The 17,056-nt window shown below is 50.8% G+C and overlaps 1 protein-coding gene across 1 annotated transcript in view; it reads left to right on the forward strand.

The window, feature by feature from the left end:
• Positions 1 to 14,151, forward strand: part of Slc29a3 (solute carrier family 29 member 3) — a 33,980-nt gene extending 19,829 nt beyond the window's left edge. Inside the window, exons 4-6 of the mRNA XM_075980178.1 lie at positions 3,800 to 4,026; positions 6,925 to 7,087; positions 11,133 to 14,151. Of these exons, the coding sequence (XP_075836293.1) occupies positions 3,800 to 4,026; positions 6,925 to 7,087; positions 11,133 to 11,796 (1,054 nt within the window). The 3' untranslated portion in view covers positions 11,797 to 14,151. The remainder of the gene's footprint in view (positions 1 to 3,799; positions 4,027 to 6,924; positions 7,088 to 11,132) is intronic.
• Positions 14,152 to 17,056: the final 2,905 nt, after the last annotated feature.

Consider the following 17,056-nt stretch of genomic DNA (forward strand, 5'->3'; position numbering starts at 1 on the left):
CTTGGTGGCCCAGTTCTGGGGTCAGCAGTAACAGTGGAAAGTTCCTGTTGGGATCTTGGAGTGTATGACATCCACTACTAATAGCCAGTCAGCCAATCAGTGGCCCTGCTTAAAGGAAAACTGCCCACTCAGGGGACCACCTCGGGTCGCTTGGTCACTGAGGCTAGAGCTGGGCTCCTTTTCAAGAGTGATCTCCTTTCCCTGCCGGCTACCTGTGAGTGCTTAGTTCCCAGCATTGCAGACCCCTGGGCCAAGCCTCAGGCTGCTAGGCAGGTGGGGGAGGGTGGTTAGGAGAGGGCTGGGCAGGAAAGTGGTTCCACTGGTTCCCTAGTCCGGGCTTCAGGCTACGTGTGAGGGCCCTGGGGGAACAGCTCTCCAGCCTCACTTGTTGCCAGCTGCCAAGGACAGTTTGGGGCGAAGCTGCTTTTTATTTAAAGTGGGAGATTGAAACGTCTCCTTCCCTCTCTCCTGGAGCACTCTGGCTGCTCTGACTGGCTCATCCATAATCGCCAAGTGTTTTATTATGTTAAATCTGCGGCTTTATAAATACAGATGAGCTAGATTTACATTTTGGAAGAAATCAATCCCCTGGGGTCCTGAGCGCTCACTGGCAAGGGAGTGAAGTGGGGGATGGGCGACCCTCCTCCAGCATCATGGGGTGGTGTGGCCTCTTAGCCTGCCTCCTACCTAGAGTAGAACACCAGGTGAGCTGGCATTTGCCTAGATGACCCTAGAATTCCAGGGGCTTCCATCCCAAGCCACCCGCCCTGCTGGAGGAAAGGCAGTGTGCCCCATCGTGTGTGCAAGGCTGGCCTCCAACTTCATGGCATCCAGTGCTAGGACACTGGGAATTGTTCCATGAGTCTTCTGAGGACTTGGGGGCTCTGCTGTGGGTTGCTTAGACAGGACCTAGAGAGATAAGGAACCCTGGGCAGGTAAGGGACAGTCACAAGCGGTCCAGTGGGTGATTTTGCTGTTTGCTCCTCTTGGGGAGGGGGCTGAGTAAGAAGCCACCCATTTTTGCCCAAGTCCCAGGCACCCCACAGGACCTTATCACCATAACTTCAGGGACAAGGCAGGAACAGAGAGGGAGGTGTATAGCTGGGGCAACTGCCTGCATTATACCTCCTCCCTCTGTGGTCAGTCTCTGCCTTCAACATTCCTCACCCAGGGAATCACTGAAAACTGTTTGGTGTCCCAAGGTGTTGCCAAGTAGATTTCTTCAGTCAGACCCTCAGATCACCTAGGCCAACCTCATTTTGGAGATGAGGAGGGAAGGAGCAGAGGGAGGGAATGTTTGTCCGAGGTCTCACAGCAAATCCGTGACAAAGCCAGGCAGTGTGCTAGCTCCTGCCTTGTGCGTGGGTGAGTGAGTTCTTATGCCAGGAAGGTGGGGCTCTGTGGGATAGGTAAGTGTGTAGGGTCACCTTGAGCATCCCATCTGAGGCTTAGCTGCAAACCTCCAGGGTACTGGGTTCATTTATCATAACAGCCTTTTGTGGGCTCCAGGGGTCCAGCCACTCTACCTGGCCCTCCCTCCAGCCCTACTTTGTCTGAAGCCCCACAGAGTCTAAGAAGAGGCACCCTAGTATGGGGCCCTAGTGGTTATTAAGGCTAGAAGTTTCGCAAAAGCAGGCCCGAAAACAAGGAAAAATTCAAGCCTGTAGTAAATTTGGGGGTGAATGTGGAGAGAGCAAGAAAGTAACCAGGAGAGGAAGCCTTGTCACCAGTCACACAGAGAGCCACCAGAGCCCTCTGGAATCTAAGGGAGCTCTCCCTGACCCCCAGGGGGAACTAGGGTGGGTATCTACCAATCTCACCAGCCATTGGCTGTAGGCTGCTCTTGGGAAGTCAGTAGTCTGTCATGTCCAATTAACCCTGGGCCATTGTGTCCTGGAAGTGTCCCTGGAGTTTTAGGCTGTGTTGTCCCCTCCCTGGAACCCTGATGTCTCTGTGTTAGTGGATAGGTGTGTGCAGGAATGAATGGCAGGCAGGAAGTAGTCATTTGTTCTCTTACTGAAAGTTAAAGTCAGATTTGTCCTCAGGCATAGCTGGGTCCAGGGAATCTTTCTTTTCCCATGGTCCTGGGGCTCTGTGCATCTTCATGGGTGTGCACTCCATATGTGGTCCTTCCCCCAAAGAGCTGGCAAGGTGGCAACCAGCAGCAGGACACACTTGAGCAGTTACTTACTGCATAGTCCATGGTACCATCCCAGGGAGGACTGACTGAGCTGTGTGGGCCACTTGTGGTAGCCAGGATCACCAATGACTGTTCTTTGAGTCTGGACCGGTGTGGGTGGCATGGCCCACCACCTCCATCACTCTGGCATGAAGAAACACTTTCTCCCAGAGAAGAGATGCTGGCAGGCAAGCCTGCGGACCCACCATGTGCCTGCCTCTTCTGAAGATTAAGGCCTGGCTCATGAGGTAGATGGGATGCTTACCTGCAGGCTGGGGTTCTGCCTGTCTCCAGCTCATCTTGACAAGGCTCAGTTAGCCTCTTGTGTCTACGTGTCCTCTTCCTTGAGGCCCCTCAGCTGTGCCCCGAGATGCCACCAGCCCTCCTGCCAGAGTATCTAGTACTGGGGTGCACTGAGCCCTGCCACCCTGCTGTGTGTGCCTGTGCTCCGGGAATGCAGTCATCACCCAGGTCCTGTGTGTAAGACAGTCATCAAAACACAGGGTCACAGAAGAGCCTGGGTGGGAGCCAAGTTCACCTAAGATCCCACCCCAGCTTCTGGGGACTCCCTTGGTGTCCTTCCCCTTACAAAGGGGGATGAGGTGGGCGGTCCCATTCTCCCTCCAGCCCTGAGCTGCCTCTCTGGATCCAGAAGTAACATCAGCCAGGGGCAGGAGCTCCTTGTAATCACACTTTCCTCCCTCCATGCAAATCACTTCCCACCTGGTTGTGTGCACAGATCTGTTTGTCTCTACCTTATAAGTTGAACTTGGTTGCTATTGTTTTAATCCAGAGAACATCTCTGTATCTAATCTGGCTTTTCTCTCAGTCCCCACTTTCTCTCTGGCTAGTGGGGGAATGAAACTGAACATCTGATCAGACTTACAACTTATTCTAATCTGATGATGGTTTGGACAGCCTTGGGATGGTGTTCTCTCTGTTACAGTGGAGACCTGCACAGCCCTCTCCGATGGTCCCCATCCCTGCCCTCCTTCCGGTTCGGCGAGCTGGGGAAGTAGCTGGAGTACTTGGCTTGGGTGCAGGCTAGTGCTTTTATGGAATGCATGGGGTCCTGGCTCTGGACTGTGAGGGTGTGGTCTCAGCAGCTGCTGACCCAGCTAAAACCTTCTAGAAGAAGCCTTAGGAGAGCTCCTGGGGCCCACAGCTGAGTTACCTTGAGCCAGCTCCTAACTTTTCTGAGCTCAGCTTCCTTACCTGTGAACAGGGAGGGGATTGAGCTGGGAAGTGACTGAGGTGGGGTGTGAGGAACATTAGACTCACAGAGCTTGGGTGGGAGGTGACTGAGGTGGAGTGTGGAGAACATTTAGGAGAAAATTGGGCACAAGCCAAGTTCTGTAACATCAATGATGATGAACCTCTTCCCTTGCCTACTGCCAAATTTGGAGAAGGCAGCAGGGTGGCTGTGCTGTTTAAGTGTTAGATGGGTCTAACAGGAGGGTAGTTTTGAAGACAGATATGTGGCATCTTGCCTGGTGTCTTAGTCTTGAGCCTCACCAACCTGTGAGGCCCACTCCTTCTCTCTTGTGACTCACCAGCTGACCCATGTAGGGCCCTGAGGGGAGTCCAATCACCTCCCACCACTTCTGGTCCTCTCCCCAGGGTCCCAGTGAATGTCCGTGTTCTGGCCTCGCTGTCCGTCTCACTGGCCATCTTTGTGGTTATGATTGTGCTGGTGAAGGTGGATACTTCCTCCTGGACCCGAGGCTTCTTCGGTGTCACCATCGCGTGCATGGCCATCGTCAGCGGCTCCTCCACCATCTTCAACAGCAGCGTGTATGGTCTGACAGGCTCGTTTCCCATGAGGAATGCCCAGGCATTGATATCAGGTGAGAGCCCAGCATGAGAGGGAGCCACAGTGGTCCTTCCGGAAAAGGAAATGTGTCCTGGGTCCACTGTGTTTTCTTAGTGTCACCAAGCAAATGATCCCAGAGACGATAGCTGAGAGTTGTTCATTCTGCTCAGCCTGCAGCTTGGACAGTGGATTAAGAAGACAGTTGGCTCTCCACTGCTCCATTCAGCATCCACAGGAGTGACTCAATTAAGGCCCTGGGCTGGGTGGCACTCCTTGTGGTCCTCGCCGTGTTTGCCTGGCTATCTTGTGGCATAGGTCCAGGTTGTACACAGCGCGAGCATCGGACAGCACTTCATTTTGATGTAACAATGGAAGCCATATGGGGAAGAACTTCCACAGCCCTTGGCCCATGTAGAATCCAGATGGGTCTCTGTGGCTCCCTGGAAGGTGTAGAAGTCTTGCCAGCCCAAGAGTGGGTAGATGGGAGATAAGATCACAGGCATGATGGAAGTCTAGACCTCCAAAGCATCCTTTCTGAATCCAGCCTTCCCTTCTTTCCTCCCTCCCATCTTTCCTCCTTCCTTGTCCCTTTTCTTTCCCTTTAGTTTTTCCTCCCCCTCCTTTTCCTTCCTTCCTCTTCTCTGTCTTTCTTTCCTTTCTAGTTTTATGGAGGCTCCACCCCCTGCCAGGGGCAGAAAGATGGACCAGACTGTGTCCTATCAGAGCCGATAGCCTAGTGACTATGCTCCTGGTTCTTCCAGACCGTGCCATGCCATGGCTTGCTTGGGTCCTGACTTGGGGCATCTCTCTAGCTGAAGTCTGCAAGTGGATGCTAAGCCTGTTACGGGGACCTTGGCAGTTTTATCATTCACCTAGATGGCCCCACAAGGTAAACAGAACTGGGTCAGTTAGCATCTGCTTTATGCGAAGACCACTGTCCCCTACAGCAAGCCTGGAGGCTGCTCTTTTCTCTGTCCCCGTGTGTCCCTGGTGTTCAGAAGACTGCTGTAGCACTTGCCTACCTGAGAAGAATTGCACGATGCGCAGGACTGTGTCTGTTAGTTAATATGCCAGGTAGCATGTGGCAGGGATGACAGGCACCTTGACAAGCGCATATCCCCTCCCCGCTCTATACCAGTGCCAGACATCACTAATAGATCCCTATCTTTCCTCCTGAGCCTCTAATTCTCTCTCAAGCCAGCACTTGAGGCAATTACTCTCTTTGGATCAGAGTCGAGATATGAGCTCCGTCTGCTTGCCATTTTTGATATAGGATTAGGCTTCGCTTCTATCCCAGGAAACCCTTGGGCCTAAAAGAAAATAAAAATGAACTTGTCATGAGTTTTCTGAGTACAGTCAGCACGCTCCTGGCATTGCTTCCAGAAAGGCAGGTCTGGGCTGAGCAGACCGGCCATCAAATGCTAATCCCTCTGTCACCACTGGCCTCAAAAAGAGGCTCCTATCTGCTCATCTGCCTCCATTCTGTTGGAGCCCTTCAATTCAGCGTCAGCCCTGCTGGACACAAGCAAGGGCAAGCGGCCCCTCGTGTCCACCTGTAGAGCTCCAGAGAAGAGTGTCTCCTGGGAATTATTATTATTTTTTTGAGTCTATTTTTGGAAAAGTGGGGGATGCTAGGTATGGTGACACACACCTATAACCCCAGTACATCACAGACCGAGGCAGGAAGAATGTATCGGGCCGGGCTGGGCTACATAGTGAGACTCTGTCTTAACTAAAAGGGTAGGTGAAATTTGGGCTGAGATGTCAGCCCTGGAGGAAAGTAATGTGTGGGGCCCTCACTGGCACCAACCAGGCCAGCACCCTGGACCAGCCGAGGTGCCTCAGTCTCCCTGTGGCCCCCAGCCCGCCTTTGCTTTTTGTCCAGAGGAGCCCATCTGTGAATTCTGTGCATGTTGGCATCTGAGGAACAATTCATTTGTTTTGTGCTGGTGGTTTGGTTTTTTTTTTTCAAAGCCCTCATTTGCATGTATTTCCATAACTGATGAGATAGCGGGAGTCATGAGGGATGAGCTCCCGGAGGCCCAGTTTGTGGCTGCCGCCGATAATATTGTAGATTCAAGTTGGAAGGGAGAGGGGATCAGTCAGTGGGGCTGTTAAGATCTCTTCCTCCAGCGGCCACCGAGCGGCTCTCTGAGCTAACCCTGCTTCTTCCAGAGCTCCCAGGTGGGGATTACAGCTTCTCCGAAGTGGGCACCCCCCCTCCCCCATCGGCAAAGGGTTTACTCCATTGCTGCTGCTGCTTTGATGTGGGAAAGATGGGAATAGCTAAATAGTTAATTAGGAATCTGAAGATTTAGTTGGCGTTTGGCTCCTGTCTGTGTCAGACTCTGTTTAACATGGAATAATCCTTTTAATCCCTAGAACAGTCCTAAGGGGTGGGCACTCAAAACACTCCCACTTACAGATGAGCAAAGCTGAGGCACAGAGAGGTCAAGAGGTTTGTCAGAGAGCACACAGGCTGAAGGGTCAAACAGGGATTGGGTTCTGATTTAAGCGTGAGTTCCCTTGATCACTCTGCTAGTTTGCGTGTTGTGCCTGGTCTCAAGTTCCGACTTCCAGCCCCACCTGGGCTGGTAGAAACTATCTGGGGGAAGTTGGAAGAATTGTCTATTGGAACCAAGGGCAGTACCTGCAGTGTGGGAGCAGCAGTAAGGTGGACAGAAACACTTGCCCACTGTCCAAAGCTCTGGAACTCAGGCTGCGGAGACTCCCCACTTCTACCCCCATTCCCAACCTCCCATCCAGCTTCAGATGCTGTGAACCAGGGTGTTTTCACTGTGTGTGTGTGTGTGTGTGTGTGTGTGTGTGTGTGTGTGTGTGTGTGCGCACACGTGCTTGCGCGCGCATGTGTGTGTCTTCTGAGGCAGTGTGTCTTCCTGAGCCTATTGTGATGTCCTCTTGCTCTCCACAGGGGGAGCCATGGGAGGGACGGTCAGTGCCGTGGCCTCACTTGTGGACCTGGCAGCGTCCAGTGATGTGCGGGACAGCGCCCTTGCCTTCTTTCTCACGGCAGCAGTCTTCCTTGGGCTCTGCGTGTGGCTCTACCTTCTGCTGCCCCGGCTGGAGTATGTCAGGTGAGGTCCCTCTGCCCTGCCCTCCACATCGGCTCATTTAATGGGATCGTAGGTCCCTGTCCTTAGGGGTTGCCTGTTCCCCAGGACTGTGAGTTTTAAGAGGGTTGAGGCATGTAAGAATTTGGTTCCGGGGTCAGTGAGTTGATCTTGGGTGGAAATGTGAACCCCTAGGGCCGGCAAGCTTGGGGTTCATGAAGACTATATGCAGTGGAGGTGGGACTGGGCAAGAAAAATAAGAAGTAATGGTTCCTAACCACTGAATGCACCTCCGCCATCACCCCCTGCTCCAGCAGGAGGTGCAGCCTAGCGGAGTTTGTCTATCTCATTTACACTCACACATTCCTGTTTCTCTTAACCCCATGGTTATTAATGTTTCCATGTGCAAATTAGGAGGCCAGGGGTCAGGGAGGCAGGCGGTAGCAGGGCCAAGGTGAACAGGACTCCAGACTTCTACCTTCAGCTCACTGCCGGCGGGCTCCCCGGTTTCTCACAAGTTGCGCCCGCGTCTTTTGTGTTTTCTGCTGCTCTCGAAAACTGAAGCTGGGACTGAGAATTGGAACTAAGTTGGTAGAGTGCTTGCCTTGAAAGCATAAAACCCTGGGTTCGACCCCCAGCCCTACACACACCAGGCGTGGTGGCCCATACTTGTTTGTTATCCTAATACTTAGGAGGTAAAGGATGGGTGATCAAGCAGCCCTCCTGTGATAGTTAACCTTAGGGCTTTCCCCAGGGTAGTAGTAAGGCCTTGAGGGTCTCTTCTTGTTTCATTCCTTCGTCCCTGAGTGGAATGACATCTTGAAAGTCCCCACAGCCCCTGCTTTCATCACACCCCAGTACTACCTCCACCAGATGGTGTTTATCAGTCCACCTGGGCAGACCGAAAACCATCCAGCTGGGCCTCCTGGGACCATAAAGCATCTAGCATCTATACCTTAGCTGATTAAACCTTAGCCAGGAATCCTGTTTGTAGAAACTCACACATGGACTGGGACTTGTAGAGGGTTGAACTTAGAGGTCTATACTTCAGGGGGGCTCTCAATGTGGGTTCAGGAGCTGCCAATGAGCTCAGAGTCATACAGATGACCCCACCACTGGCTTGGCTGCTCTCAGTTATGAACTGAGAACCCTGGCTTCAGCTTCCAGTTCTCCTGTGCTGCCTAGTCTTATGTCAACTTGACATAAGCTAGAGTTATCTGAAAGGAGGAAACCTTAGTTGAGAAAATGCCTCCATAGAATCTAGCAGTAAGGCATTTTCTTAATTAGTGATTGACAGGGAGGACCCAGCCCGTTGTAGGTGGTGCTATCCCTGGGTTGGTCACATTGGGTTCTATAAGGTATATATTACAACCATTGTAACATGTTCTTTCTATGTGCATGTGTGTGTGTGTGTGTGTGTAGTTCTGTTCCTCTAGCAGTGAACCCTGACGAATACAGTCAGTAAACCAACATCATGAGTTTACAGTGGTCAGAATTTTTTTTTGTTTTTTTTGTGTTTTTTTTTTTTAGATTTATTTATTTATTATGTATACAACATTCTGCCTCCATGTATGCCCACACACCAGAGGAGGGCGCCAGATCTTACTACAGATAGTTGTGAACCACCATGTGGTTGCTGGGAATTGAACTCAGGACCTCTGGAAGAGCAGACAGCGCTCTTAACCACTGAGCCATCTCTCCAGCCCCTTGTGGATTTTTTTTTGAGACAGGGTTTCTCTGTAGCTTTGGGCCCTGTCTTAGAACTAGCTCTTGTAGACCAGGTTGGCCTCAAACTCACAGAGATCTGCCTGCCTCTGCCTCCCAAGTGCTGGGATTAAAGACGTGCGCCATCACCTCCCAGCTCAGTGATCAGAATTTTAAAAGGATGAAATATGTGCTGTCACAGAGCAAGTCACTTTGCTCAGAGCTTGCAAGGGACAGAGCACAGATAAGTGGTACTTCCTATCAAAAGGGCAGTTTCTATTCAACAGAATTGTATTCTAGTTTTTGTGTATTATATTTTTAGTAGTAGCAAAAGTGTATTTTCTTTGTTTTGTTTTGTTTTTCCATTGAGCTGGGGTCTCCTTGAGATTGCAAGGTGCTGGAAGATGACCTTGAACTCCTGATGCTCCTGCCTCCACCTTCCAGGGGCTGTGATCACAGGTGTATACCGCTGTGCCTGGCTTCTTTCTATCAATACTATTTTTAATTTTGTTTAAAAATTGTATTATTACCATGTATACATGATGAGTGAGTGTGTGTGTGTGTGTGTGTGTGTGTGTGTGGTGTGTGTGTGGTGTGGGTACCATGGTGTACATAGGGAGGTCAGAGGACTTAAAGAAGTTTCTTCTCGGGGGCTGGAAAGATGGCTCAGAGGTTAAGAGCACTGACTGCTCTTCCAGGGGTCCTGAGTTCAATTCCCAGCAACCACATGGTAGCTCACAGCCATCTGTAATGAGATCTGGTGCCCTCTTCTGGCCTGTAAGCATACATATAGACAGAACATTGTATACATAATAAATAGATAAATCTTTAAAAAAAAAAAAAAGAAGTTTCTTCTCTCCACCTTTGAATCCACTGGTCTTTTCTAGAAATACCCTGCCAAAATGCTAGGGAATGTGTGACCGTGTGTGTGTGTGTGTGTGTGTGTGTGTGTGTGTGTGTAGATTATACTCTGCCCTGGGGACTGGCAGTCCTGAAAGGCTGGACCAACCTGAGAGTCATCTGTAGGAGAGCAGTTAAGTGTATGCTAAGCTGTGTGCAAGGACAGAGGGAGGGCATAGGGCCCTGTGAGTGACAGGATGGCCACAAGTTAGTGTTCTTCAGATTGTGATGGGTATGTGCTTATGAGGACTGGGATGCGTCACCTAGACTGTTGTGTGTGTTATTTGTAAAATTTAGTTGGGCACTATGCTGAAGTCTTAAGATCTTTATAGCTGGACTCCATGTTCAGAAATCTGCGTATGCGCCCACCATCTGTGTGTGTGCGTGTGTGTCTATGCACGTGTGTGTATGTACTTATGTAAAATTTCTCAGAGATTTGGGGGGGGGCATTTTTGCTTACTTTTTGAGACAGGATTTCATTCTGTGGCTACCCTGGAATGGACTGTGTAGTCTAGGCTGGCTTCAACCCACTGTGTAGCTAAGAATAACTTTGAATTTCCGTCTCCTCTGCGTCTACTTCCTAAGTGCCAGGATTACATATGAGCTACCTTGTCTGGTTTATGTGGTCCTGTGGATCAAATCTAGGGCCTCACAGATGCTGAGCAAACACCCTACTAACTGAGCCACACTCCCACACCCCATACCCTGTTACCCCTCAGCCACACCATTTTAGTTGTTTGGTTTGGAGACAGGAGCTCACTGTATAAGAGACAGGTCCCCAGACTCATTGCAATCCTTCTGTCTCAGCCTCCCAAGTGCCAGGGTTGCAGGCCTGAGCCATCACACTCTGCTTACATTTTATATTTCTGATTTCTTTCTTTCTTTCTTTCTTTCTTTCTTTCTTTCTTTCTTTCTTTCTTTCTTTCTTTCTTTCTTTTTTCTTTCTTTTTCTTTTTCTTTTTTGAGACAGTGTTTCTCTGTGTAACAGCCCTGACTGTCCTGGCACTAACTCTTATAGACCAGGCTGGCCTCGAACTAAAGTGTGTGCCACCACCGCCCAACTAGTTCTTATTTTTTTTTTTTAATTTTTAATTTACTTAAACCTCTCCTTTCCAGCATAAAACAAAACCAGGCTGGGGCCTCCACTCACTGTGCAGTGATCCTGGGTAGTTTCCTGTCCCTGTTCATGGTATGGTCACCACCTCTGATCCAGGGACTGGGGTCCAGTCTGGCAGGCTGGCTAGAGAGAACACAGGCCATCTCTAACAACCTGTCCCTTCCATATCATGTTGTGAGATTCTGGACGAGAGACTCCCAGGGCTTAGGCTTTGCCTGCTGGATCTCTTAGGGCTATTCTGAGTCCCGCAGTGGTTAAGCAGATTCCCAGGCCTCCCCTTCTGTGTCCCTGGAGTTGCTGAATGATGGGCTTTGTAGTGACCCATTGACTGTCGCTGTCCCTCTACAGGTACTACATGAGGCCGGTTGCCCCAGTCCACGTGGTTTCTGGTGAAGACGACCCATCACAGGACACTCCCGGTGACTCCTCGGTAGGCCCTGGGTCAGGAGTGGTACACTTGGTACACACGCCACCCCTGGGACCTATCCTGAAGAAGACAGCTGGCCTTGGGTTCTGTACTGTCTTCCTCTACTTTGTCACTGCCCTCATCTTCCCTGCCATCTCCACCAACATCCAGTCCACGCACAAGGGCACCGGCTCTCCGTGGACCTCCAAGTTTTTTGTGCCCCTCACCGTCTTCCTCCTTTTCAACTTTGCCGACCTCTGTGGCCGACAGGTCACAGCCTGGATCCAGGTACCAGGTCCTCGGAGCAAGGTGCTCCCCGGACTGGCACTGTTGCGTGTCTGCCTTGTGCCCCTCTTCCTGCTCTGTAACTACCAGCCACGATCACACCTGACTGTGGTGCTTTTCCAATCCGACATCTACCCGGTGCTCTTCACCTGCCTGCTGGGGCTCAGTAATGGTTACCTCAGCACACTGGTTCTCATCTACGGGCCCAAGATCGTGCCCCGGGAGCTGGCTGAGGCCACCGGTGTGGTGATGTCTTTCTATATGTGTGTGGGCTTGATGCTGGGTTCTGCCTGTGCAGCCCTTCTTGAACACTTTATCTAGGAGGGGCAGCAAGAATGTGGGTACTGCGTGAGGCTTGGGCCCTTGGGAGACAGATGCACAGGGTGAGCCGAGGTCTCAGATGGTGTTAAGCAAAGGGCTGGTGTTTCGTTTGGTGCAGAGCAGAGCCCACTCAGGCTGCCTTTCTCTAAGGGTGCTTTTGAGCCACATCCTTGCACAGGATGACATTCCAGACATAGACCAGCTAGGTGGCTCGTACCTGTAATCTCAGCATTCAGGAGGCTGAGCTGGAGGATTGCTGGGAGTTCGAGGCCAGTCTGGCTACACAGTGAAACCCTATCTCAAAAAATAAGCTAAAACAAACAAAAACCCCTGAGACATTCCAAACACTTCAAGAGAACACTCCAGAGCCATTTGAAGGATACAATTGTAGCTAGGATACAGTGTTTGTTTCACGTTCACAGAGCCCTGACTCCCACCCCCAGCACTGCATAAACTGGACGTGTTAGTGAAAGCCTGTAATCCCAGCACTTGAGGGGTGGAAGCAGGAGGGTCAGAAGTTCATGGTCATCCTCAGCTACATAGGGAGTTTGAGGCCAAACTGGGCTACATGAGACACTGTCTCAAAAAAAAAAAAATACAGTTGTAAAAAGAGGGTATGTTGTGGCTAATAAGTAGCCTAACTTATTATTAAGAAGTGTCTAACCAGTGCTGTCACAGGTCAGAACCCAGTCTCATTCTTTCCAACTGACAACAGGGTGGGAGGGAGAGAATCTTTAGTGGTCCCTATACTGAAAGAGACTCCTGGATTTGAGGTCCCCTCTGCAATTGCCAGTGCTTAGACTTAGAGCCCAAGTATGTGCTGATCCCCGGGCTCCGTGGTTAAGAGTTGACCAGCCATCTGGAAAGCCCTACAAAGCAGGCTTCCTAACCCTTCCTGCTTGAGGCCTGGTTCTTCTGAATTCTCTCTGTGTCAGGGACTGGGCCTGGTAGGCTGGTCCCCAGATGAGGACCCTGTGACTCTGTAGCCTGTTTAGGGCAGGGGAAGTCTTTTTGACAGTCATGTTTACAGCCTGTTGGGGCCCTTGGTTCAAGGGCATAATAAATACTGGGGTTCTTGATGTGAGTGAGCTTTGTTGATATCTCCATCAGTTGATGTCTTGGCAGAAAAGAGTATGCTAAGATTGGATGATTTGGAGGGATGTAGGGACAGGTCCAAGAACCTCCAAGGGCTTGGGGCGCACTACCTTTCCCTGTTGCTGTAACAAAATACCCAACTAAAACAGCTTAAGGAAGGAAGGGTTTCTGCTGGCTCACAGTCTTAAGGGGACCCAGTCCCTGTCATCAGGGTGGGAAAGGCACAGCAGTAGATGTGAAAGTGGCTGGCTGATCACCTTGTGTGCACAGTCCAGACCTTGGTCCACGTGTTGAAACTGTGCTGCCCACATCTAGGGCAGGTCTTCTCTTCTTAGTTGTATTCCTCCGGAAACATCCTAGCAGACACATGTGTTTCCATGGCAATTCTAAGTCTAGCCTCATAGACAATGGAGATCAACCATCATCCTATTGAAGAACCAGTAAGAGTGAGACCCTTCCATGCTGAGCCAGAGGAGGCTAGCAGCAAGCCCTTTTAGAGTGTAGGCTTGTGACCTTGCTTGGGGCAACAGGTTCAGACAGCTGTGACCTCAGGGGAGAGGCAGGGACTCCCTCCTCCACCAGCCCACTGTCTGTACATCCTAAAGATCATACAACTACCAGAGAGGGAGGAAGCATGTGAGGTGAGGGTGGGCAGGAAGAGGTCCTGCCTAAGGTGTTGCCCAGCCGGGCCAGCTGTCACTTTTGCTGTCTTGGGTTTTGAGATGTCAGTGCAGTGCTGACCCTTGCTCAGCAGAAAGTGGGGTTGCTTTGTTCTGGTTCAGTTCCTGGCAGTTTCAGTTGGGGCAGTCTCAGAAGAGGACCTCCAGACTCTGTCACCCCACCTGGGAGACTATGTCCCCTCACATTCAATATGTGTGGAGTGACATGGATGCTGAGTACTGGTCTGACAGATGACAAGGGCTCCTGAGAGACCATTCCTCTGGGAGAATTCCTCTGGCTTGGGAACCATGACACTTCAGCACACCAACTGTCCTTTCTCAAGGTTCCTGCAGACAGAGAAGAGCTCATCCCCAGTCATGGTTACTCTCTGAGCCATGAGCCGATGGAGGAGCATGGGCTGGGGGTCCTGTAGATGCTGATTAAATGGGAGGCATTGTAATCCCCCCCAGTGGCATCAGCTTATGTTCCCTGCTGTCTTCTGCTTCACACTCCTGTTCCAACTGAAGGATGGGAGAAGACACCCTTGAGGGGGTTTCTAAATTTGAACCTAGTAAAAAACAAAACAAATGTAGTAAGAAGGCCACTTGTTCGTTTCCTGGCTGCCCAGATGCCTGGAATAACCACACAGAAACTGTATTAATTAAATCACTGCTTGGTCCATTAGCTCTAGCTTCTTATTGGCTACCTCTTACATCTTAATTTAACCCATTTCTATTAATCTGTGTATCGCCACGTGGCTGTGGCTTACTGGGTAAAGTTCCAGCATATGTCTCCGGTGGGGCTACGTGGCTTCTCACTAACTCCTCCTTCTGTCTCCCAGCATTCAGTTTAGTTTTCTCCACCTACCTCTCTTCCCTCCACAGGGAAGTTCTTTAACCAATGGTATTCACAGTGTACAGAGGGGACCCACATCAAAACAAAGAAGAGAAAAAAACAACCTTACCTTCCATCCCTCCTTCTCCTGTCCACCCCCCTTCCCTGACCCGTGTAATGCTGTGTGCTGTGGATGGTTTGGGATGTGGGTCTAACTGGTGACTCACTCCAACCTTGGGTATGCTACAAGTGGGCCATATGGTTAAAGCAAAACAGCAGCGTGGTGTGTGTGTGTGTGTGTGTGTGTGTGTGTGTGTGTGTGTGTCAGGGGTGAACTGTTCTTCCATGCTCTGGTGAAGGGGTAGCTCTCAGGGACGAGGGTAGCATCTGAGTGGATGGGAAGGTGGTGTCAACTGTGGTTTGACAGCATCCAGACAAAGGGATGAATCCATGCCCACCCTGGGTATAGTGGAGAAGTGGCTGCTAGGCTGGCAGGGTTTTTTCCTTGGGACTCACCTGAGTGGGTGTATTCCCAAAGAGCCATCCTTCTCAGAGAGGGGAGGGGGAAAGAAAAGTGCAGTTCCAGGCAGGGGGCAGACACAGGACTTCAGGCTGTGAGCAGTGCATGGGATTAGCTGCCTTTCTCCCAGTCTTGAGTCTTCTGACCACAGTGTCCTTGGATAAGCAGTTCGGACATTCAGGAATGTTGCTGTAGAGGGGATTCTTCTATGTAGGTCCCCTGTCTTGAGCTGCAGATGAACTCAGTAAGGCTCAGAGAGATTAAGCAGTTTTCCCAGGGTCTCTCAGCTAATAAATAACGTAGTTAGAGATCAAACCTAGTTCTTCCTAGACTCACAAGTCCTTACCCACCCCCCTCTCTGTCTCTCCTGGTTCATCTTGAACTTTCTCCATGGTTCTGGTTTTGTGTCCTTGAGAGAGGGTGTACTATGAAAGCCCAGCTTGGCTTCAAACTCAAGATTCTTCTGCCTCAGCCTCCCAAGCAGTAGACTTAACTGCCTTTTCCTCCTTGGATCTTTATGTCCGTTGCTCTTTGCCATTGTCTGCCATCTGGATATATTGCTCAGAACCCTGGCCTGCTGCTGACTAAGTTGAACTGAGAGATGAGCTGGTTAGACCCCTGCTGGCCAGGGGCCACTTCAATCCTGCCCCAGCCCAGAGCACATCCTTATCTACTTGCTGGGCAAAGGATCTGAGATTGCTAAGGCACTGGCCGGTTTTCTCCCGTGTGCCCTTCCTCCACCATACCAGCCACTGCCATGTCTGTCACTCCAGCATGGGCAGTGGAATGTGGGAACAGTGTGGGTGTCAAAAAGTTTCACACTCACTAGGCTGCAAGTCAGCCTTCCTGTATCTCAATTCATTGTCTCTAAGGACAGCAGTCAGTCCCATGACAGTCACAGAGTGACATGCCCACTTCCCATCTCCCCCACACTGGACATGGCAGCACACATTACAGGCACTGTCGGCAGGTACACAGCTCCCTGCTCCCCGCCCCCCCAGCCTCGGCCACATGATAGATATATGAGTACCCTTTGCTTCAGACGGTGACCACAAATTAGCCTGCTCTGAGCTTGACTCCGAATGATGGTGGCAAAGATGACATGTTCTCAGCCCTCAGCAAACTTGGTTTTCTTCCACTTTTTGCTGCTTAGTCAGCTTGTTGCAATGCCCAGCAACTTCCTTCTGGGTGGCTGTAGTTTGCCCAGTGCTCAGTACTCACCCCTGCTCAGCTCCAGGCCTGGTGGCAGCTGTCTATGCCAACACATCCAATTCTGGGTCTGCCTCCCAGACACGCCCAGCCTGGAGTCAGGAGACATGGGAGCTGAGCTGCCGCTCATTCTGACCCGCAGACAAGCCAGCTCATTCACATTGCTAAGCCTAAGCTAGGAAATGGTTGTCTGCACCAAGAGCACAAACAAAACAAACAACAACAATAACAACAAAAAAAAACAGGTCCCATCCTCAGGACAAGAACTTGGCCATCGTCCAGTCCAGTGGTGTGGATTTGCACTCTCTCCTCTTCCTGGCCATGTGATGGGCCAGTTCAATGTCCACCTCTTGTTTCTCAATCTGTCACTGTGACTGTCATGAAGCCTCTTGCACAACCATTGTGAGACAATGGTCATGCACAAACTACATCAGACTAGCACCTGGTGCCCTAGACGGAATGTGGCCCCTACTCATAGATGGAAACCCTAACCCCCAATTCAATGGTATCAGGAGGTTGGGAATCTCAAATGTGATTGCCTAAAGGAGGTAGAGTCCTCATGAATGGGATCAGTGGCTGATGGAAAGAAGCCCAGGAGAGCCCCCATACTCTCCAGTGAGGATCATGGAAGAAGATGGTCATCGGTGAAGTGGGGAGCAGATGCCAGGACGAAACCTCCGCAGCCTTAGTGTCGGACTTCCTGGTCTTCAGAATGGTAAGGCATATCTTTCTATTATTCAGAAGCCCCTAAGTCCACGCTGTGGTTTGTTTGATTTTATGTGAGTAGGCAGAGGCAGAAATGGGCTCTGGAAATGAGGTGCTGTAAGGCTAGGCACTTTTATTCCGGGCTCTGGGTGGCAGGGAGGTAAACACAGTGGCTAAAGCGCTTGCCGTGTGAGCACAAGGACCTGAGTTCTGACAATGTGGGCCTCCCTCAGAACA

This window comes from Microtus pennsylvanicus, chromosome 7 (genome assembly GCF_037038515.1).
Source record: "Microtus pennsylvanicus isolate mMicPen1 chromosome 7, mMicPen1.hap1, whole genome shotgun sequence".
Taxonomy (NCBI): Eukaryota; Metazoa; Chordata; class Mammalia; order Rodentia; family Cricetidae; genus Microtus; species Microtus pennsylvanicus.